At 36.6% G+C, this 25,685-nt stretch overlaps 1 protein-coding gene across 1 annotated transcript; it reads right to left on the minus strand.

Moving 5' to 3' along the window:
- Window positions 1–2,015: 2,015 nt before the first annotated feature.
- On the minus strand, window positions 2,016–25,111 carry LOC139116840 (uncharacterized). Its single transcript, XM_070679541.1, has 5 exons — window positions 24,734–25,111; window positions 20,157–20,471; window positions 16,640–16,939; window positions 14,989–15,078; window positions 2,016–6,417 (listed from the first exon to the last, which is right to left on the minus strand). Exons 1-5 carry the CDS (start codon window positions 24,918–24,920, stop codon window positions 6,329–6,331), a joined length of 981 nt encoding a protein of 326 aa, XP_070535642.1. The 5' UTR covers window positions 24,921–25,111; the 3' UTR covers window positions 2,016–6,328.
- Window positions 25,112–25,685: the final 574 nt, after the last annotated feature.

Below are 25,685 nucleotides of genomic sequence, written 5' to 3' on the forward strand. Positions count from 1 at the left end.
TATATTCCTTGACCATGCCAACTTGGTCAATATCTTTGTGTAGAGAGGTTTTACCATAGAGAACATGAAATATATCCCATGATTCATTTTGACCTGTGCAAACACCGATCAACCCTTGAAATGGGAAGTGTGGTAAAAACAATGCCATGGTAATATTATTATAAATCAACCAGGAAATTGTTTCTTGCTTGGTTTTATATCTTCAAAATAATCTGTTCTGCTCAAAGAGGAAGCAATTTCCCAAAGGTTTTATTGACTCCTTTGCAAGTTGTCAGATTTGTTTTACATAAAAAAAGGACTGTTTACATGTACTCAGCCTACAAAGAGGATAATTGAACTTTGTAAGTGGATATGCCAAAAAATGTTCATATATAATGTTACATGTATAATTTTTTCTACCATCTGAGTTGCTGATGGCTTTTGAAGCACAGAGGTATGCACAGACAGGTTTTTGCGGGTTATATTTGACCCTTGCTCGCTTGCCAGATAGTCAACAATTCATCACTCAGTGTAGTTGTACAGTGATAATTTAATCCTGAAACGAAAAAGTGAACAGGAAAAGTTTCTGTAATGGTACATCAATATCCAGGAGTACAAATCTGAGATGCAGGCAGAGTCATCTCTGGGATTTTGGTCACCTTATGAATATTCAATTGTCACCTTATGAATATTCAATTATTCACCATCATGGCAAAGAAAGAGTAATCCACTGAAAAAAATTATTAAATGTTCAAAATCTATTAAAAAGTGTTTTGTGTAGTCATTGATAAATGGGAACAGGAAAAGGCTATTAAATTTTTATCTCCTTCCTGAAAAACTCATGATTTTCTGAACAATTAGATGTAGGTCATCGCAAAATGTTGAAAAAAATTTTGCGACAAACCATAATGATTACCCTGCATACTGAGAAAGTTTGCCATAGTTCAGAAAGTGTCTACTGAGTACACCAATCAGAGAGGATTGTGGGATGTCTCTCTGTGCAAATCAACCCCAAACCCTGCTGCAGAGTGTAGCTTATCTCAGGATATGAGAAATCAAAGTTGACTTAATGCGCTTGGTGGAATGTGGAAAGAAATTCTCAAAAAGAGAAGCATGTGATAGAATTTGATGCATAAAATGTAGTATTTTTGAAACAATCTGTAAATGAGTAAAAATATAAAAAAAGTAAAATGTACTTTTTTACAAGTTGATTTAGAATGTTGAATGAGAAGTTTGTGGCCTCTCAAAAGCAGTATTTGTCGTGTAAAGTTAAAGCCCAAATAGCTGCAAATTTTATGCATTATTTTCATGATTTTATTTTCAAACTGAAGTTGGTTCATGTAAATATGCTAACTGTAAGATGTGTACAGAAGTATCACTGCTCGCTGATTTGGACCATGCCTTCTCGTTTTAACAGGCTGAATAATAAACGGTGCTACACTCATAAAATGGCTCCTTCCAGTGTGCCCGCTAAGCCAATTTGACACGTCATAACGAAGGGAAAACCTGCCTGACACATTGGAATTACAAGTACTCTGACGCGTCACTGACTCAGCTGTAAAAAGCCTGCCAATGACTAGAAATGCTCAGCAGATTCATAATATACACAAATAACATGTTTCCCTGTAGATTTTGGGTGAAAAAATATCTGAATATGTCATTTCTGTAAGTCTCTGCGGTGGTACTACGTGCTGATAGTACACTATTCTTGCTGTTTGATCAATGTGGAAGGATGTTGTTTTCACTGTCCTCTCGATCTCATGGACTTACACGAGAGTACCAGGAATCGAGAAAGACACACGACTACGGTATAGCGGGAACTATACTTAAACTGCTGACTTTTAGTGCCATGACGCATGGCAAATCAGGTTTTCTTCAATTTGACTCAAATTTTTTTTCACGTCCCCTTAGAGGGCACACTGGCACCTTCATGGAAAAGTACAAAAAACAGCATTTCCTGCACATACACATCGTGATCATACCAGAAACAAGCATGATGTCATTTACTTGAATGCACAACACACGATGGCTAACACTTTGTTGTTTTAATCTTTATTTTCTCTGTCATATGATTATGTTTTTAAAATGGCTGGAAATCTACAATTATGTTAAAATGTTTGAATTTACATGCCACAATTGACACTTATGACAGTGTTATATACACTTTTTCAATCTTTAACGGGTCTTATTCAAAGAAAACTTCGAAAACAGAGGATATTTTTGAGGTCCTTTTATTACGCATTCACAGCTATTGGGATTTTAAACTCTTGTGAAGGGTACATCTCCCTCCCCAAACACTAGAAAAATTTTTGTTTTTTCCGCATGGGACACAAAGATCTTTTCCCAAAGCACATCAAATGTCATCACAGCCTCATAACTGTTGCAGGCTTTCAAGTGTTGCATAAGCCTCAACTAAAATAAAACGACAGCTATAATCTAACTCTCAACCTCCACATTTCCCCCCATTCCTAGAATGTCATCGAAGTACTCATATAACATAAACTGCCTTCACTCTATATTGAAAATCAAAAGACATACACATGTACTTAGCTCTTTGAAGGATATATAAAACATGAAAGAGCAATTTGTATTGGGATATTAGGAGTCCAAGTTGCACAATATATCTCTTTCCTTCAAAATCTGTGGATTTCAGAAAGTCAAAAATAATGTACACTGTCCACAGAAGTCTTCATAAAGGACGCCACATTCCATTTATATCACTCAAATAAATTGAAGGACCAAACTCTTTCCGTCTCAAACTTTCCCTGCACATGCAAACCCCAGTATCTTGTTTCTAGAAAAAACTAATGATGATTATTTAGAATTGAATGCCACATGATGCCATTATTTACAGGTATGCACATGATAACAGTGATTTCATTTCATGGTTATGTATTTGAAAAGAAGCGGTGAAAAAGTCTGATCTTTCAGCTTTTTTGAGTCGTTTAAATATTTCTGGAAGAACAGTGGACAATACTGTGATGAGGACGAGTCGCTTGTGAATAAAGAATACAGTTGCAGAGGATATATACAAATGAACCCCCCCCCCCCCCCAAAAAAAAACCAAACCCCAAAACAGAAAAAAAAACAAACAAACAAACAATGATACTTTGGCAGTTGGGTTGATTCTTAATAATGACATGATAAGTCAAATTACAGAAGAGAAATCGTTAACTTAGTGGAATGGTGTGAGAAAAAATCTTGAACTCAATGTAAGTAAAACAAAAACAAAAGAACATCAATTTTAGAAAGGTCAGTCAGCCAATTATTCCTATTGTTATTCAAGGCAGCAAGGTTGAAATGTCTGTTTTTAAATATCCGGGAATTTAACTCTCTAATACCTTGTCTTGGCAGACAAATACAGTCTTTGATTAAGAAAGCTCAACAACGCCTGTATTTTCTTAGACGCCTGACGAATTTTGACATGAGTCGTGTCATTTTGATAAATATTTACCGTACTGCTATTGAGAGTATTCTGACATATGCTATAACAGTCTGGTTTGGAAATATCACTACTACAGAGTTTCATTCTCTCGTAAAAGGCGTTAGCACTGCAGAGAAGATCATTGGTTCAGATCTACCTTCATTGCCGTCAATTTATCGATCCAGGACCATTCGGTAAACCAAATCTATCATTAATGACGAAAATCATCCAGCTCATAAATATTTTGAACTTTTACCGTCTGGGTGGCACTATGATGCATTAGAACAAAATCTGAATGGTTTCGCAAAGGTTTTTTGTTACAGATGTAATATGTTTCTTTCTCATTTTCGTATTTTTAGTCTCTGTATGTTAACATGATTTGAAATTTCTGTATTTTTATTCTATTTTCATAATATTTTAATTCTTCCATTAGATGTGCTGGTGAAAAATTAATTCCATTGCACCATAATGCATATGGCAATAAATTATTATTATATTATTATTAGTATCATTATTGTTACAATCAACAAGAAACAAAAAGCCCACAAAAGTTTGATTTAAAATTGCTTTGAAAAGTAATTCTATTTGATACATCCCAGATTTCTTTTAAAGGACAGGGAGGGAATTCATACCCAATTGACCTGTGTTGCTCTTCCATTTTACAATTTATTTCAGTGAACTAAGGAACGGAAGTATCTATATGGCTCAAGATCTATCAGATAAACTCTCTTTGACAGAAAATTTACAACTTGAAATACAGTACAGAGTGGTTGCAGCAGTAAGCAAGTTGATAAAAAGCAGAAGTTTAGTTTCTTTGTGTAAAGTCTCATAAAACAGCCCTCTCAGTCAGCCTGTTCCAGGAAAAACATGTCAAACACTGATTGATACAGTAGATATTGCATTCTTGCTGATCTTCAAACAGTGAAGTATGAAATGTCAGTGCATGTTGTTCCCTAGAATATTAAAAAGGAGCGAATCAGAGGTGTCAAAGATTGTTGAATGTCTGTGAATGACAATTGAATTACCAGTAACCATGTCATTGGAGGTCAAGGCCATTATCATAACTGCTATGTGACATCCAAATCATGTCATTTTCAAAAAGCAGAATTTTGCAGCTGAGAAAAAAATGCAATTCTTTGCACGAAACCAACTAGTTCCGGATTTAGGTTGGCAGTTTGCTAGTTTTCAATCAAATTGGCAAGTTTCCAAACAAAATGTCACAGACTAAAAGGTTAATAGTCATGCAAGGGTCATGAAAAAACCCTGAATGTATATAGGCTATTCAGTCTTGGCTGATATGATTCTATCTGTAAATCATTAAACTACCTTTATACTCAGCAGGGGATGAAAAACGACAAGTGCTAGGTAGAGTTATAGTTTCAAACCTGGTGAAGTCTCGATGTACAAGTCATAAAGCTGACACCTGGCGTCATATAAAACATACCATGGTGGTATTTATGACACGCTTGTTCTAGTTATTTTTTATCTCATTACTTGTATGCTTGGTTTTTCTATGCTGCCGAGCAGAAACCATGAGTTTGATCAACATAGTTTGCATTTTCCAAAAATCCCCACTCTGTGCAGAGATCTGGAGATAACTAGCATATCATTGAGTTTGTCTGCCAAAGGTACAACCTATATTTGCTTTCTGTTAATCTGTACCTGCAGTAGTAGGGATTATATTTATGACCATATATATGACTTTTCTATGGCTGTATATAATTAGCCCTCATATATTATACATATAAAAACTTATCATATATTATATTCAAGTTCTCATTCTTTTGTACTAGAATAAGTACACAGTCATTGACCTTTGATCCCAAACTTTTGAAAAAAGGTCATTTTCTATGATGCTGATTTAATGATTTAATTTTTACATGAAATCCACATTAACTAATAAGTCAGAATAGCTATTGTAAAGCTTAATTAGCATGAACCTGACTGTCGACCCTTATCACCTCAATTTTCATATCTAGATGATCAGATGTATTACCATATGTGAAACTGATTAATATCTAGCAAAAATAAAATAAATTTGGGTGTCTTCCAATTATTTTGTGAAAAGGGACTATACACTTTTTTCATTTTCTGAAGGGTAATTGTTACAACAGTATGCTTACCCTCATGAATTCATTTACACCTTGTATTTGTTGAAAAAAAACTGAGTTCGTTGAGGCACAGCCTGTAATGGGTTAAGATATAGAATATTTTATATAGACAATGGCTGCTGTAATGAATAGCAAGCTACTTGGCATTACAGTACTTGTGCCAAGTTTGAACAAAATTCAGCTGAGCAAAGTCTGAACAAAATGTATCAAAAAACAGAACAAAACAAAATGTTTTGTATCTGAGCTGATTATTTATTACAACAGGTGTTGGCAAAATGTAGAATTTGCATGAACAACCAATGATAAGCATAATGGAAAGCAAAACCTGTTAATATGGAGATAGGCTGTTGGCTTTGTTGGAAAATCCCTTCATAATATGTCCAGACGACAGTGGAATGTCTGTTCACATTGTAACAGAAGACAAACAAATTTCAAGGCCACTGTACAGCTTGCAAGCTAAGAATCGAAACTCGTATACCTTGCCATATAAAACTTTGGCATACAGTTCAATATGCTGCCGAGTATGAGCCTTATTATATTCTCTTTGCATTGTTGCACTTTACGTCAGCAAGATTCTTTTGTGCTTCACAAGAATTTGACAAGAGTCTAAAGCCCTGTAGAGTCCAGTCCATGATATATCTCTGTGCCTATCAGATCTTGTGCACGAACAGACTTGCCTCAGGTTGACCTTTCGATGAACTCTACACATTTAAGCCAGGAACTGCAATACATACAACAGTCGTCGTCTGCTGTTCCCCATGTATTTTGCAGAGTGTCTGCGGCAGTGTGTAATTGTTCTTCAACAAACTCGTGTTTACCTTGTGATGAGCACTGCCGCAAGTGAGAGTGGTACAACTATACTGACTACACTCAATGATTTTCCTGGGGCAGAACCATCATTACCTAAAATTTACAAGAATATAGAGAAAATATTACGTGTTGCTATGGTGTTGAACAGTTGATATGACAGTGATGGTTGATAAACCACAGGGGACTCAGACTCCTTGTTTGTTTGTTTGTTTGTATTTTATGCTTGTTTTATGTTTGTTTTATGTGTTACATATGATTATTTCCATAAAGAACACTCACGTGTATCCACCACTCTCTGAGCACTCACCCTTACTAATGGTCATTAACATTGATAGAGAGTGGTTGACACACATGAATGCTTTTACACCTCATGACAAAGGCTGGGTCTGCTTTTTTCATATGTGGGATTGTATTAGAAACTTTTTTAAAGTATTATTTGTTGACTATATTTGTAAACAAAAATAAACTAAACAAATAAATACTTCTTTATTGACAAATATGGACACAAATACAACTCTTTATTAGTTCTTTATTGTATATGGAAATAATCTTATGTAACACATAAACTAATGCATAAACAAACAAACAAACAAACAAGAAACCTGAGCCCCCTGTGGATAAAGTACTATCATCAAATACACTCATACCAATACCAATCCATCCCGGTGATATTTACTCCAGAAGACATAACATTGGTTATGCTAAATTTTGAAATATTCACCATATAGGGTGTCCTTGAACTGCTCTTGGAACTTACGATTCAATAAAGGTTTTTTAGCTCATATTTGGTATGTATATAAATATCAAAAAGAGCTTATATGGTGAGTTGATGGCTTCTGTATGTCTGTATGTGGGTATGTATGTGCGGATGTATGTCCGTCACACGCCAAAGCTACCATCTCAGTATTTGGTGTACAGGTAGATGCAGGGGTTGAGATGTGACGTTGTTCAAATGAACACGTCAGTGTCAAAAATATGCAAATGAGGTAAGAAAAAGGGGAAATCCTGCAAATGTGCAGGAGTGGTGGCAGTAACTGAAACAGCCCACACATCTGAGTAAGAGGTTTTTGACCTTTAAGCCATTTGTATGCAGGATACTATTATGTGTGGGAGTGGTGGCAGTAACTGAAACAGCTTATTAGTCATTTCCTGTCATTGTTTATGAACTGTGACATATTAACAGACCTGCTCAACCCATGGATGTCTATTTTTGTACATCCATGGTTGAAACATATTCTCTGCTATGCATGTTGCTAAAGTTGACCTCCAGTACCTAAAGTTTCAGACCTTATTTACTTATGTCATTCTTGTTTTTCTGGTTTAAATATTTCTTGTTGTTTTTCTGGTTGTACTGTGCAAATCATTGTCATAACATCAACGTAGAATTTTCCTGCACTGAACAGATAGAAACAACATTTATTGTTGATCTTTGGTATGTACCAATTCTGATCAAATTTGAGCGACACCGTTTAATTGCGGTATTTTTTATAAACAAAGTGGCACTGACGATGCAACGAGACAAAAATTGAAAGAGCTTTGGAGGAACAATGATAGTTTGGGTTGGACATCTTTTCAGTATGTTGAATATTTTAAGGTAGCTAGTTCACGCCACAAAATCGAGACTTAAAACTTTTACTTAAACTTGAGTACTTTAAATAATTCCCTTCCCAAATCAAGAATGAAAATCAGGGGTCACCCTACAAATTTGATACTAGAGAAACAATTTGGTCAATACTTTCTGGCATTTGAAATCGGGCCACATTCTACCTTTAATGTTATCCTATAGTGGTCTCCTTAAAAGATGGCCGCCAGGCATATAGTCAGCTATAAGGTAAAGATGGCCGTGTGTATGACCTGAAAATCACAGAAAGTGTGCGCTGCTAAGGGACCGTTCAGTTTTTACAGGGGGGGGGGAATCGTAATTTTGGAATCCGCAAAGGGGGGTCATCGCTTTTTCACTGGTAGGAAAGGGGGTCACCACATTTTCAAAAACATAATACGTACAATAAAGTTCAATTTATGCCATGGCCATGATCGACCCTCTTTACCGGTGGGCTGCCTTTGGCGGCCCACTACAATAAATTGACTTTATGTAATAGCCCATGACCCTCTTAATGGGATGACGCCTTTGGTGGCCCACTCCAATTAGGTTTACTTCATGCAATGGCCATGATCGACCCTCTTTACCGGCAGGCCGCCTTTGGCGGCCCACTACAAAAAATTAACTTTATATAATGGCCCATGACCCTCTTAACAGGCGCCCGCCTTTGGCGGCCCACTCCAATAAAGTTTACTTTACGTAATGGCCCATGACATTCTTAACCGGAGGGCTGCCTTTGGCGAACCACTCCAATAAAGTTCACTTTATACAATGTCCATGGACATAAGTTGTCTATGGAAATGAAGTTAAAAATTGCCTTACAGTTGTCTTAACAGACGTTTGCACGGTTGTGGCTTGGAAGTTTGTTCACTGGCATCTCTGCTACACGAATAAAGTGCGCCGCATACCGGAGTTCAAATCCAAACCGTGCGGGTAAATTTGACATATTATGGGTTTTGATTATTTTTCAGCCGGGGGGGGGGGGGTCATCAATTTTTTTTGCTCACATGTTCTCACACGTGAGCATATGTCGCAGCGATGTCTGTCTGTCTGTCTGTCTGTCTGTCTGTCAGATAAGAATCAAATCTAGTACATAGATTCAGTTTGCAAATGGTAAGAACTGATTATGGTAGTTTTTGGCGGATGTGGCTTGCTTACTTTTTGCTCATTTGCATAATTAATGATTTTAGAAAAAAACGGATATACATTGAGAACAATTGCACACAATTTGATGAGATTTGCTACAAACGTTGATCACATCAAGATATATCAGCTGTAAAAGTTATTAAGGGGTGACGTGAAAGATAATTACTAATTTGCATATTTAATGATATTTCCTAATTAGGGGTATATATCTGAATTTACTTGATCAAAACTGACTAAACTTGGTATATATAATCAAGATACTATGATTTAACAATATTGAAAGTCTTTAAGCATTTTTACTTCAGCCAATTCCTAATTTGCATATTTTATGAACTTTCCTAATTAGGGGTATATATCTTAATTTACTCGATCAAAATTGACAAAACTTAGTATGCATATGGAAGATACTATGATTTAACATTATTGAAAGTCATTAAGCATTTTTACTTCATCAAAATCCAAATTTGCATATTTAATGACCTTTTGAAATTAAGGATATATATTTGAATTTACATGACCAAAATTGATGAAACTTGGCATGTCCATTAAAGATACTATGATAGAACATTATTAAATGTCAATAAGCATTTTTAATTCAGCAAATTCCTTATTTGCATATTTTATGAACTTTCCTAATTAGGGGTATTTATCTGAATTGACGAGATCAAAGTTGACGAAACTGGCCATGTACATTAAAGATACTATGATACAACGCTATGGAAAGTCATTAAGCATTTTTACTTCATCCAAATCCTAATTTGCATATTAAATGACCTTTTGAAATTAAGGATATATATTTGAATTTACATGACCAAATTGATGAAACTTGCTATGTACATTAAAGATACTATGATAGAACATTATTAAATGTCAATAAGCATTTTTACTTCAGCCAATTCCTAATTTGCATATTTTATGAACTTTCCTAATTAGGGATACTTATCTGAATTGATGAGACCAAAGTTGACGAAAATGGCTATGTACATTAAAGATACTATGATAGGACGGTGTTAAAAGTCATAAAGCATTTTTATTCATCCAGCTCCTAATTTGCATATTTAATGAATTTTTGAAATTAGGGATATATATTTGAATTTACATGACCAAAATCGATGAAACTTGCTATGTACATTATGCTCTATTATGTAGGTTAACAATATTGAAAGGCATTAAGCATTTTTAACCCTTTTCCTGCCAAGTCAGTGAAAATCCGCTTGAAATTCGGTGTAGCCAGAATCTAAGCACTGGTGACCGTTATTCTCCCAACCTGGTGGAAATCGGGCCCTTTTTGGGTACCCCCTTTCCTGCCAAGTCGACGGCACTACGTTTTGCTATCCCCTGTGCGTTTAGGGGTCATCCGAGGACAGGTTTTCTGACAAGGAACGCCTTTTCCCCTCGAAATGGGTTCGCAGGGAGTCGATAGACAGGGAAAGGTGCAGAAACCTGTCCGCCAGTCCCCCACACCCGAGGGGGGCTGGGTTTTTTTTACCGCTTTTTAGCGGACTTGGCAGGATAGCATGGTGACGTTTTCTGGCGGAGTTGGACGTACTTGGCTGCCTGGCACTATAGAGATTGCTGCCGAACTTGACCAACTCGGCAATGCTAATCTAGAAGGCTACCTCTTGCAAACGACTTGGCAGATATGCCGATGGTGCGAGACGAAATTCACTTATTCAGTTGTGCGTGACTGAAAATGAGAACGTATTTTTGACGGGACGGCTCGACTTGTTCCTCCGATGGAACGGATATGAACGACTCGGAAATACCATTACAAACTGGTGTCCGACGTACTAAGCTGGGCTTCAGCTCTGCAAGTTCAAGCCAGGCAACGTCCTTAACCGCCTTGGCCGTGCCATTCAATGGACGTAGCTTTGGATTTTTTATTTATTCCATCGTCCGAAGTATAATTTGGCTCTGGTTTGCAGGCAAACGTATCCTCTTGCCGACGCATTAGTAACTACGTACGCTGTTTGCGTACAGAGAATTCAAAAGGTGACATAAGGTCAATATGCTACGGGGATACCGTCTGCAGTTAGCAGGGACTGCTTTTGTTATGCAAACCAGCTAGCAGTACAATATGGCTGCCAGGCATGTGGACACGTCGATGGCTAGAACAATGGAAGCATATTGCGTTGCACCCGTGCATCGCAAAAGTGAACTGAAGACTTGGGTGTAGTGACTGGTTATCACTGGTTAGCTGCAGCCCAAGCCATGTCGGTACAAACCCGTACCTGACTGAGGACCACTCGATTAAGTCAGTAATGAACGGTAACACTCGTAAGCCAACTCCCAACTGAGCTGGCTAAACTACGTCAAGCTGTGCTTCAATGGCTCAGCCATGTCGTTCAATCATCGGCTCGTTAACAGCACAAAAACGTAGTTTTTGGGCTACACTGCCAAGTCGTTGAAGGTACGTATTCAATTGACCCTACCCTGGGGAAACAGGACAGGTTTGACGGTGCTGCTGCACCCCTAGCACGACCCTCAGGGTCTCTGACTAACAGACGAGTGAGGTGATGTTTGTGCCTAGCAGACGTGCGTAATACTGAAGGAGTTTATTTCCAAAAAGATAAACATGAAACGGCAATAAAATGACGCACTCCCAGGGGCAAACAAAGCCGGTGACCTCAATTTTTTTCTCCAGCAACCCTTGAGCTCCTTCCCCTGTCTACGGGCATGTAGAAATTATCGAAGTCTAACATGTATAAGTACGGCTAAAACTACCCTGAAAATGGGCGATTTCTGCCAAAATGCCTGGCAGGATAACATGCAGGAGAGCCAATCTTTTGCAGGCACATATTATGGGGTGGTTTTCTACTGACTTGGGAGAATAATGGACAAGGGCGCTCGGCAGGAAAATTAATGAACTTTCCTAATTAGGGATATATACTTGGATTTATTTGATCAAAGTTGGCATAACATGAGCATTGATGATTATACCAGGTTATACCAATATTGGAAGTCATTTCGCACTTAAGTTTTCATGTCAGCTAATTTATAGTTTGCATATCTATTGAGCTTTCAAAGTTTGGAATATATAGTTTGAAGGACTTGACCAAAGGCAATTATGCTTGCTATATGAAGTGGTGATACAATGACAGGAGTCAAAGAAATTAATTATTTCTATTTCAGCTAATTGCGTATTTGAATACTTAATGACCAAGAGTTAATCTGTGGTGAATGTTGTTCATTATGTTGATCATAATACTTTCAATGAAGTTACAAACATGTGGCGCAAGGTTCAAATTTACACATAACTGCGATATATAATGAAACACGTGTCAGAGCATTTACAGTTCATATCTGGTTGTTACAAAGGGGGGGTTCATCTTTTTTCACGAAAAATGCAGGGGGGGGGGGTCTACATTTTTTTGAACACCGGCGACAAGATTTTGCCGCCCCCTCCCCCCCAGGCCATAAACACTGAATGGTCCCTAAATTCAGAAATAAATTGTTGCAAGTAACGGAAAGTTTATACTTTTCTCTACCTGAATATGTTGTATTGCATTTGTTATTAATAGTGTGGGATTATCATAATTACTTCTTGATCGTTGATTTGTGGTCGCCTAATTGTACACACTTTTGACATATAATTATCATGTATATGATGTACGCAAGGGATACACAAGGAGTTAAAAGGTTTACGGGTCACTGGACATGTACAAAATACCCCCCTCCCAGACCCGACCCCATTCATGCATGCACCCAACTTTGTAGTTGGTATTATTTGGGCCTCCCCCACCCCAACACCCCAAAAACGACAAAACAAAAATAACAGTGAATGAAACCTCTGTAATGGCACATGTTGTAATTCAGTTGAAGTATTTTGTCAGTTTTTTTACGAGCTACAACAAGCAATGTATAAAGGGAGAGCATTGTACACCTGCACAAAAGCAGTGAGTATATGCATTGGTATGACAGTGTAATGGTATTACCCTTATGACACTGTTGGCATGGTAACTTTCATTGTAAAAAAGCAAAGCGGCTATACCCTCCTTCACTCTGTACTTTGATCTGGTATAATCGAAATTAAAGATTTTAAAACAGAGGTGGACACCTACTGTACACCATATTGGACTGTAAATAAGGTGACATTTCTTGGACTACTTATGATTTTGTTTTTTGTGAAATGTGGAGGAATTGTCATGTTGTGTTTAAATACTCCTTACAATGCCATAGAATTTATGGGTAAAGCCTATTTACATATTATTACCATTTTCAAGTGCTTGGACAGAACCCTAAATTTAAGCTTCCTGTCTGTTGTAAACTCCTAAGCTATGGTGTTGATACATTGTTTATTACCCCAAATGACTTGTTCCTTTGTGCTGTGTCAGGTACTCAAATTTGTCCTAGTGTCTCAAGCAGCACAGTGACTGTTGATATGTAGCAAAGGCGGCATTAAAATGGGTAATAACCTCAATATATCAACATGTTTCTCCCTGCATTTTGATTAAAATATAACCAAAAATGTGTGCAGTTTTCAAACACTAATGTTTTATTTTCCTTACTGTGGTACATGATACCAAAACTGACTGTAGTTTCTCAGTATATTTAAAAAGCCATTCTTCAATACAGCAAGGTAAAATGTGCCAGAAGGACAGATATTCAGATTCTAAAACTTTTACAATTCTTTTTTTTTGGTCTACCACTAATGTTGAGGCTCATTTTGAAGCTTATAGAATCATAGAGAAAATGAAGTTTTCACTGCTTATTTTTTTTTATAATAAAAAAAAAAATAATTTTTCCTTGACAGTTAAAGAGGCACTCCCACTTGGTAAAATTTTTAAAACACATTTTTTTAATGCCAACGGTCGATATTTGACATGGCGACTGCGCGCGAATCGCCAGATATCGATAAAAACATGTCCTCAAAAAAGTTAAAGTTTGAATTCCGGTGGCCCACCTGAATTCAGCTTCCGAACATAAACGTTCGGCACTAGGGCCATTGTCAACTAAGGCATGGAGTACAAGTCTACGCTGACGCTGCTGTATGCCACAGCAGTACCACTCACGTCGGTGAGCGGTCATGTCCCATGGGAGAAAGCTGAGTCCTACTGACTCGGCGAAAACGAAAAACAAAGTTTGCTGATTCCACCAGAATTTGCATAGGTGACTAGCATAGATAGGTGCGGTTGATACATAGTATGCATAGCGGCCGCCATGTAGTATGCGCGCATACCACATGCAGCGGCCGCTATGTATCGAACCACATGTAACTGTGTGGCAGACGACAAAATGTAGTCATCAGAGGCAACTAATATTTTACACGTAAAAACTGATATCTATGTTGCATTGTTTAAAAATTGAATACAACTGATTGAGAATAATGAAAACGACAAAAACTAAGGAGAAGTTTTAAAAAAGAATTACCAGAGGTAAAGGCATTGATAATGATGTTTATAAAGTCATCGCAGTAGGAGGTAAATTTTAATTGCGTCATTCGAACGTTTTTGGACTCCTTAGAATATCGTCAATCAGCACAACAACACACTTTTGGGGGATTTCGGGTCATAACCAGAAACGATCGTAAAACTTCGGGATGTGAAAATACGCTCAGGAAATGACATGTTTTTATCGATATCTCACGAACCGTGCGGAGTCGCCACGTCAAATATCGACCGTTGGCATTAAAAAAATGTGTTTTAAAAATGTTACCAAGTGGGAGTGCCTCTTTAAAGAAGGAATGGCGGCCATTTTGAATTTGCGAAATATTGGTTGATTTATTTCTCAGCTGTTACAAAAATTTATCTTGTGACCCCAAATTTTTATTTCTGATTTGGAAAGGGTATGGGATAAATGTGCCTTTACATAAAGTTGGACCACAAATTTTAAGTCTTTCAATTTCAAGATGCAGACACTACCTTAAAAGGAAGTTGAATCAGCTAGTGTGTATTATGACAATATAGTAGTTATCTTACTGGTATTGTAGTCACGCTTCGGCTCATGCTTGGTGGTATCCCATCCACTATGTGACGCCTGTGTACTAGACGTAGGTGACGTTCCTTCAACTGAAATATGATGTACAATAAAGTTTTTATCAGTCTACAGGCAAGATTCGGTGAATTATTAGCACATAAAAGAAAGATGACCTGTTGGAAATTAAACTTTAATGAAATAAAAGCCAGTAAATTTGACGCATTAAAACATTTTGTTGTGTCTTGAAAGCAATTATAAATATTTATCCTGCAAAGCTACTGTAGTTTAGTCAGCTACACCTCTTGGGCTACTATTTTAAGTCATATGATCAAATTTATAACTATTGATTTTTCAATAACTTGCCGTCATAAAAAAATCTAAATTTTTATCACACCATGCATGTATTGTCACAGTGTTAAGGTACTTTTCACACTGTTCCAAACTGGCCAAGAAATTTCTTTGTTAAGATCATCACAAGAGACGGAGATTTTCACCTCTGGGTTTTTTTTGTTCTACCCCTAACATCACATCAAAATACCCAGTATTGAACTCGTCAACACGTAGGCATGCATGTAATGTCTTATGTGTTATTGCTGACAAATGAATTTTTAGTCTTGAGGAGAATTCTTTTATCAATAAAAACACAGTGTATTGTAGGCAATATTTGCTTTGTGTTTGTGAGGCTATTACATGTAGTTTTGAGAACTGAATGAGAAACTGTGATTGTTTTCTACGATGAAAATACTGAAAATAGTATGAAAAGCTGTAAGTCATTGTCTCCCGAACTGTTCACTTTATAGCGCTAATCACAAATGATGTCATTTTTTCTCATTGATATGCATAAATAAATATTTGTCCACATTTTTTGCAAGAACAGTGAAAATAAAACCTGCCAGTGTTACAATGAGTACTTAAAGTCACACTTATTTGTATGAATTTATGGTGAACACTTACAAGCTGCAACAGCAGCCGCGCATACAACAACAAAATTTGTCCCGAATTTTAGACAGCGTTGTCCTAAGTCGAGCGCGTGCAGCTATATATTTAGTAACATACCTGAAATCGCAGTCAACATTCTTCCCTATATGCAGATTCATATAATCACCATTGATAACAGAGGGTTATGAGCCAAACCATAGTGGTACTAAAGGGTCACCTTGCCACTTTGGTTCAGTCATTGTTTTTTATGGCAAATATTAATTTCTAAATGAGCAGATGGAGTTTAAGGTAGAATGCACCTCGAAAGTGAAAGACTTAAACTTGTGCTCAAACTTTCCCCAATGAAACTTTCGACCCCACTCTTACCAAATCAAGAATAAAAAGTGAGGGTGCAAAGTTTGGTACCAGAGAATCAATAAACTCAAGATTTACCGATATTTAAAATTCAAAATGGCTGCCATCCCTGTGTTAACTCTGTGGAGAACAATAAAATTTTCAAATTTCGAAATACTAAGCCAGTGAAAAGTTTTCTTACACCAAGCGCTTTAAAATGAACAAGTGGTAAATCAGAAGAGAATTGTAAAAGTTTGAGAGTGCGAATTATAGCTGTCCCCGAGGTGCATTCTACCATAATGGTGAACTTAGACCAGCTAGTTGAAATTATCCACCACTAATACTAGTATTTAGAGCAATAATAACTGTTGATACACTTACATTGGACAATCAACGTAACATGATCCTCATGACGCTCATTCGTAGCGTTGTTCCCAACGCTACACAAAATTTTTTTCATATGATCATCACGAGATACAAGGATAGTTATCTCACTTGGACTGTCTGAATCTGATGATATTGGAGAGTTGTCTTTGTACCAAGTGACAGTAAGACACGGTGCCTCACATCCAGAAGCAATGCACTGTAGGGTCACATTTGTACCTTCTTCAGTTTTGTACGTCTTTTCGGATTTATATGTTGCGCCACGGATTACATTCATTTTCGCCTCCAAGCAAGGAACTGATAAATTGATGGAAAACAAGTATTTCAGAGTGAGTTTAACTTGTTCCCTTGGCATTTTGAATTCTTTTAGTAATACACATCGAAGGCTGATATTGTCACTTTATAAACATGTATACAAATGAGAGACAACATTTACTTGGTACACTCACTTTGCTCAAAAATTTTATTCTCTTTAGTCAAGTGATCAAGAATAAAATCTGAGGCCAAAGATGCAAATTTCTGGGACTAGAAAAGCAAAGTAACTTAAATTTAGCAACATTTCAAATTCAAAAAGGATACAATTGTCCAAGTCAATTATACGTGAAAAGAGATTTTTAATGCTGTAAGGCCAAAAAAAGTAGCGTCAAGGACACTGTGCTCACATTAAATCAGATATGGTGGGTCAAAATGAACGAAATGCAAGCTATAATATTTTAGTGCTGTTCATAGTTTTATTAAGCCATGGTTTCTTTAAACCATGATGAAAAACCTGGCAATGATGACAATGCTATCACACCTACATGTCGATGGTATGTGCCAAACTGCCTCCACGTTTATGGCAGTGTCATTGCTAAATGGGGAATGTCCAACACAAAATAAAGCTACCAAGGAGTCTCAAGCAACAGATATGTACACATGTATTTTAGGACCCTGTAAACCAAAATTCAAAGAGTGAAACGAGATTTGTGTCAGGGACATTATAAATTGACCTACAGTGACAAACATTTCCATAAAAATACAAAATTATAATGAACCTGATATGAACTGAAAATGCTAAAGGTGTTTAAGTATATATATTGGAGTTCTCTGTAAATTGATCAATGCCACAATTTTGAAATTTCATTAACATTGTTATGATAAATATCGGCAAAGATATTCACCAGAAATTATTAAATTCCGAAAATTATCGAGTAGAGAGACAAATATGTAATTAGCTGAAAAAATACTATATCTTTGACTGCTGTCATTGTATCACCCCTGTATATAGCAAATGTAATTGCCTTGGTCAAGTCCTTTCAAGTTATAAATGCCGAACTCTAAAAGCTCATTAAATATGCAAATTAAAAATTAGCTGATGCAATACAAACTGTCTTTCACTGCTATTACATAACTTTATGACCAATTAACAGCCCTTTCTGACTCTGGTGAAGTTCCTCCAGTTATAACTAGTTTTGAAGACTTCATTAAATATGACAGCTGACACAGCAACTTTCATCAGCTCTGGTAATTGATTCTTTGTAGTTTAATGAGTCTAAATGATCTGAAATAACTGTTTCAGAGAAATATAATTTTCAAAATATGAAAGGAAAATTGAACTAATTTGATAATGGGGAAATGATATCATAAATAGGAATGTATTGGAGTAGTTTTGGCAAGTTGTGAATGTCTCTTATTGAATTTTAAAATTTAATTGTTAATTGTTATTTATTCTGTTTGTGTGGTGAAGTGACTTGATATTATCCTTAATTGCTCATCTTATTAATCCTATATGAGTTGCATTTGGCTGGCCCCCATGTTGTGATGATTTACGTAATCAATCAATGACTTGACAACTGTGTGTATGATTATTCAACGCAATGATTGGAACTAAGACAAATGTATCTGGAGTCTGTATCCACCGTAGGGTCCATCTTGTCATGTGACATTCTGGTGGATCCAAATCCATTATCAGTATTTAATTGTGTTTCGTTCATGTATTATTCACAAAGTTGGTCCACTATGTCAAAAATGAAATAACCTCAGATTTGTTTACTTGATCAAATTTTATGACAAATAGATACCAACTACGACTACATTATGTTTACCATTTCCAAAACTGTCTTACAACGTATCCTTGATGGTATAGGACATTTAAGGTCACAGCCTAAAAAATTGGCCCCAAAAATACAAACTTATAGGGTTCCCCCAGTTTGAACAAATGATTTGGCTTAGGTCATCCCAAGGAACTTGTATACCAAATTGCAACGCTATCAGACAAGCAGTTTTTGAGAAAAAGACTTTTGGACCAAAATTGGCACAATTGTCCCTAAAATGCAAAATTGTGCATTACCTCACTATATGAAAATAATTGACTTAGATCATTGTAAGGGACCAGTAAACTGAATATCAAAGCTGTCTGTACCAGGCGTTTTGAAGAAAAAAATTAAAGCTCCATAAGCTGTATCTTTTGGCTATTTTTTCAGAACTTTTGTTTTGTGGTTTCCCTACACTTTCTGCATTGAATCCCTAAACTGTAATTTAATGCCAAGTATTTAGCATATCAACACAACCTATATGAGTATAATCTCCATTGTTATTGTTGAAAGTTGTATTCAAGTCCGGACTAGAATTCATTTGTAAACAATAAACAATGATCACTACACACATACAAGCTGTGTTGACAAAAAGAATACTCGAAATTTCAGCATGACAAACAGATTAGGGTCAGACACGGTAGTTGATATACAGAAGCAGAATACTGAAAACCTTGCCATAAGTTACAGCTTATGTCCCTTTAACCAAAATCTACAAAAGCAGTCTCAAATATACAAACTCACAGATTTCAGAATAATATGTCATTTCTGGGGACATGTATTAGAGGTGCTTGACCAGAACTTTTGAGGAAGAAGATTGTTGACTAAATGACAAACATTGCATTAAAATTACAAATATTTCATCACAATTTGACAAATCTTAATACGGTCATCTCTGTGAATGGTTTTGAAGAAGAAGAAGATTTTTAAAGTTTTAAAAATGACAAAAATTGCCCTAAAAATGCAAACTAGCATATTTCATCAGAGTTTAAACACATCAGAATTAAAACACATCCCTGGGGATGTATATGCCAAATATAGAACCATCTGACCAGTGATTATGAGAAGATTTTTGACTAAAAATGGCTTTTTAGGGAAAATTTGCATATTTTCAATAATATCATCAATACCATTCGCCATTATCATATGATGCATGTATTCACCAAATATTAAGGCTGTAAGTATTGCAATTCTCAAAATATTTGAGTGGATGGATACCCTCAAAAATGTAGGTATGTACGTACATACATACGTACATACATACATACATACATACATACATACATACATACATACATACATACATACATACATACATACATACATACATACATACATACATACATACATACATACGGACTGACTGATGCTGGACGGATATAATCCCAAAAGCTTCTATAGACTAATAGTGTATAAATGCTCAAAATGAGAGGGTAACTTACTTGCAATGAAGAGCCTTGCTTTGTGAAAGTGTGGCTGTGCCTGGAAAAGTTCACAAATCCATTCATGAGCATCATTGAGGGATACAGGATAAATTATAAGGTTATACTGGTCAGGCTTGGGTTCGTCTGAGAATGTACAGGTTTTGCACGCTTTGTAGTATACATTATAACCATCTGATACAGTAATAATGGTACCATTTTCATATTCCTTTCTCCACACTGGTTCATATGGTCCACGCACACTACACTTCATTACGGCCCGTCTGTTTTCCTCTACACATACATCAGTCGGCATTTCAACCAACACCGATTCAGCTGTCATAAAGCAAATGATTTGAAGGAAAGTGTTATTTTTTAACAAAATTACATTTTGGAAATGTAATCCCAACTCTCTAATACATACCCAAATATATAGGGACTGGGATATCACCTAAATTCAATTGGTGAGCCTCACTTCATTCTTGCTTTTACATTACCACAAGACAATTTGGTCTAACCACTGGGAAGCCAGGATAAACAAACAAAAACAAAATAAACAACCCAAAAAACAAACACAAATGAATAAACAACCAATCAAGCAAAATAAATGAATAATAAAAAACAAATAAACAAATAACTGACAAAAAACAAATAAATAAATAAATATGAGAGCAAACAATAAATAGAATAAGAATCGAAATTATTGACTGAACAACACATGCAACTTATGCAAAATGCAATGTCAGTTTCACTATAGTAGATAGTGAAACTGATGTGCTCTTCGGTCAATTATAATTCTTATTCAATATGTTATTTTCTTTTACATTTTTTCATTTATTTCTTTATCCATTTATTTACATATTTGGGGTCTTGTCGGTCATTTGCTTATTTCTAATTTATTAGTTATATTTGTTTGTTTGTTTCTTATGGCTTGTTTTTTGTTTGTTTGCTTATGTATCCTCTCTTCCCTATGGGCTAACTTCTCCAAAGCCAATGTTTACTCTGTACCAGTGGCTTTATGTGTAACCTGTAAAAATGCTGAACAAAGATCTTATTGTGAATTTGTCAGTAACAAATTGTACCAAAGTTGTATTTCTGTTGTGTCATGCTTTCATTTCAGGGCATGTCAAAGGTCACATGTCTGGCCCAAGAAGCATTGTACTGTTTAAGGTTTATGTGCCATCATAAATCTCCATCAAAATACTTGAGGGCATGAATGAAAAAGATTAGAAAAGTATGATAAAGAGATTTACAAGGTCATGAAGCAACCAAAAGATCTAAGACTCTATCAACACACAAAAACCAACATTTTCAATTACAAACTTGAAAGATATGGAAAGTGTTTACACGTGTTGCATGGCTGATATAAGCCTACCCAGGCTTTAATCAGCATTTAAGCCGTGTCAAGTACACTTGGTGCAGTCACAAAGTTTGCTCAGATCAAGACAAAACCCTGCCAAGGGTTGTAAATGAGAGGTTACAATTGGCACCCTGTTTTTAAGATTAGATGAAAGATATCACCTCTATACATTACAGTTTCTATGCAATAAATAGCTTATTGAAGCAACCGTTTTTATGGTTTCACCACTATTTAAGCGTCATACAAACTTGTGTGCTCAATGTAGACAGTGAGTTTTGGGGAATTGAAATCAGCTACACAAGCTGATTTTCATATTAAAAGAGACACTGACAATTAAAGAGATAAATATACACAAGAAAACTCACTCTAGGTCTACAGACAATAGTCTGTAAGTTACAATGACACCTTTGGTGATTGTGTAGATAGGACAAATAAGTTAATGTATGAACAAGAAAGCTGTATAGTTGTATATGAGGCCATGATTTTGCCATCAACTGTCGTATGTGACCTTGATATGATGCTTGACTCTTTCGGTCTCAAGGATAACCATATTCGCTCTCATTCACTTTGGTGAGTACGTAAAATTTGAAACTTGTTAGGCCAGGCAAGTGCTGAAAAATTAGTTCACGCTTTTGTCACTTGGAAGTTAGATTATTGTACCAGTCTACTTTTTGGCCTACCTGGGCTTCAACACATCCAGAACTCTGCTGCTCGTTTTGTAACTGGACGGAAGGTGGGCCGTCACATTGATATGACATTTATACTCAAGGAGTTACATTGGCTCCAAGTCGAAGAATGAATCTGTTTTAAAATTCTTTGTCTGGTGTTTCAAATTGTCCATCAAGGTGAATTAGTCCCAAAATACTAATATCAGAACTTGTAACAATTGATCGTCCAGTACACAATATAAGACAAAGTGTCGATCGGTATCACATTGAATCATTTTTCTATCAAAGATCATGGAAAAACTTTCAAGAACATATTTTGACAGAATTTTTAGCATGTATCCCCTAAACTGTGGCATAGGTGGCTGCCTGAGCTTTGAATAATTGAGAGACTTATAGATCCTTAAGACTTTTATTTTTTGACAATGCTACTACTGAATTGAATATCATTTTACGTGCAATATTTCATTATAGCATTGTTTTAGTGAGTTTTTTATATACTTTCTTTGTTGATTGTATGTAGGTTTTTATTGTAGTTTGCTTTTTTCAATTGGTTTTTATTACACTCTTTTCTTTGACCAACTTAAATTTTAATCTTTTGTATATTTCTTCCTGTTATGAAATGTACAGACTGCTGAGAAAAGGCTGTGTATTGGTCTTTAAACAACAAATTATTATTATTATTATTATTATTATTATTATTGTTGTTGTTGTTGTTGTTATTATTATTATTATTATATGAACCATTGTAAATGTCATTAGTGTTCAGACAGTTTGAGTTTGCGTCTCATCATATTTGAGAAATGATACAATTACACAATATGTCAGTGTATAGCTATATTCAAAGTGTTCCTGTAGATAGCTGTAGATAATTTCTATTAGTGCAAGATACAGGGCAGATTAGTATTCATTTATGCAAATTATATTAATGAGCATTGTTCCGGTATTAAAATTTTATGCTAATGGTTCTTTATAAGTGTGGAATATTCATGTACTCCACATCCTGCATTGTATAGATAATTTATGCATAGAAATTAATGAAGATAATGAAGATGTTAGATATGTCTAGTATGTAATTATTGGTATGCTTATATGCATTAAGACAGGCTATGTGAAATTAACAGACACTTTCCATCATAACAGCAGAAGTGTAACCTTGTGTTCTAGAGGCAAGCAAGCATATAGGTGCCAATTATGATGAAGATAATTTATGGAATAAAATTAATTAAGATGTGTGTGGTGAGGGCCTGTGGTTATTAGTATGGATGTACATGTACGTAAACTGGACAAGAAAGGTGAAATGGAAGTGCTTTCTTTCTATTATTCAAGCAGACACTGAGACAGTACCTTGCATTTATATATATGCAAATTGACTATGGTACACCGGGCGGTACACAACTGCAACACTGTCAAAAGCTACCCATTTGCTGAATGCAAACGAATGACTTCGTTTATGACATCAAGACAAAATGGATGTTTCTCCTATTCTGACTTGCTTTTGACAAATAAACATTGCTACAATATAAGGGAAAGCTGTCATCGTTGTCTATATCAACGGCACCGCCAATTAAGATCTCATTACAAATGCTCGCATGAAGAGCAATTGTAACAATGTAAGTTCATGCACTTCCCTGCAACACTAATTGTCTACGGAACTTGATTTTTTGTCACTTTCACTTTCAGATCGACCGTAAAATGTTTCATCGAAAGTTTAAATCTTGTCTGGCTGCAGACAGAGTTGAGGTTGTGCACAGGTGACCAGTGTTTTAGCAAGTTTCAAAAAATCAAACACACAAAGTATTTTTCACATCCAACACAATTCATGAAACTCAAAAAAGAGCGACTTTGTCCCCAGTACAGCCCGGGGTACAGCCTTTTCAGATAATGAGATAATTGTGGTCCTTTATGTTGGTTTTTCTGCACTATAATCAGTTTTGGCTGTTTGTCCACCACTCACTTCAGCCGAAACGCCGGACATGCTATTCGACCTCTTATTTGGTCTTGTCATGTGTCCTCCTTCAGGGAAGTTTGCAAGTGAAACTGCAGTGACTGGTTTTTGGAAACAGCACGTGTTATTTGTGTAACATGACTATATATTGCCATAGCTGCAATAAATGTAGCCCACGGGCCGTGCGTCGGCTTAATTTTCGGTCATATTGGCTGTGTGGCCGGGTCCTACTGGGCACAGCCCGTGGGCTACAACTATTGCAGCTATATATTGCTGCTGACTATCTTACCACTTGCTGCGGATCCGTAGCCCTACCACTCCCTTTGCTGGTTGTGTTGGGGGAGTGCCCCAAAGGGAGTAGTAGGGCTACGGATCCGCAGCAATCTTTATACCACCGTCTCTCGGTGCCGTTGTATTAATTAATGTTACAACATTACCAGTGTTGTACATTGGCCGACCAAAGTACACTCGCTTTATATGTTTAATAGGTACACGGCGGGTGCCCCTTCTCATACCCCCCAAAATACACACACACACAAAAGACTTTCTTAGGTAGCCCAATAAATTGTGGCCTTCGCCGTGAACCTTACCACAAACGACTGTGAACCAAACCAAACGCGCTTACCTTCGGTATCAGCGAGTACGGGTGACGATGGATGGAGAAAGGCAGCAAGTAGCAGAAATAACAGCTTTAAACCCCGGATCGTTTCGATTCGACATCCATTACATGTGTTCGCTTTTGGAAAACTGTCGTTGATGGGATCCGTAAGCACCTTCGTCTTCCATGGCTTCCTCTGAATAGAATGTACCATGACCGTCTCCTTCGAAGCCTACTCGTGAAATATTGACATCTCGCAGTAGCTGCTGTATGAGAGGTATCGTAAAGTTTAAAATCAAATATGTCTGGTGCAGAGCTTGTTAAACCAATACCCTGCGTTTGGCTGCGTCAAATGTAGAGAATCGTAACTGCGCTGCGTAGGGGTTACATGCAATAAATTAAATGGCCGAATCCATTGTGACGCCCGCGGCGGGTACGGTATCAGCGCGCAGCGGGCCCTGTATTCGGCTATTGACACTCTTCCTGACCTCAAAATCAGCCAAACTTGGTCTAGTAACAAGAAATATACAGATTAATTAATTTTAACAACGAATATTTTTCTAAAAATCGAAACAATTCTTTGCAATTGAACACAAAATTAATATATTGCAGTCCGACAGGGTGACTGCAGGCCACCTGTGGAGTATGGGTGTCATTTGTCAACGCATCAGCCGCGGCCCTGGGTCCATAGCTGTGGTGTTTAAAACGGGATTTCTGCCTTTTACGGTCTGGTTTTGACTTTTACGTTTCTAACCCTGTGGCGGGGTTAAAAACAAAACCAGCCCGTAAAAGGCAGAAATCCCGTCCTAAAACATCACAGCTATGGACCCACTGCTAATCTGCCTCGTGCTCTGTCCGTCCGTACACATGATGAGCGTTCAGTGTTCAACATGTTCATTGCAGACTCAGATATGTGTAGTACACGTTGGCAATTCCAAGCGCCTGTCTGTGTGTTTGTGAAGGTGTTGTCAGGCTATCC

Source organism: Ptychodera flava, chromosome 18, assembly GCF_041260155.1.
Source record: "Ptychodera flava strain L36383 chromosome 18, AS_Pfla_20210202, whole genome shotgun sequence".
Taxonomy (NCBI): domain Eukaryota; kingdom Metazoa; phylum Hemichordata; class Enteropneusta; family Ptychoderidae; genus Ptychodera; species Ptychodera flava.

Bases quoted from the DNA above. Each gene is read 5' to 3' on its own strand.
- LOC139116840 (XM_070679541.1), bottom strand. From the start codon at position 24,920: ATGGTACATTCTATTCAGAGGAAGCCATGGAAGACGAAGGTGCTTACG. The intron at 15,079-16,639 runs GTAAGTGTATCA...ATCATATTTCAG, and splicing joins TGTTACGTTGATTGTCCAAT to TTGAAGGAACGTCACCTACG. The intron at 6,418-14,988 runs GTAAGATAACTA...TGTAAATTTTAG, and splicing joins GAAGCGTGACTACAATACCA to GTAATGATGGTTCTGCCCCA.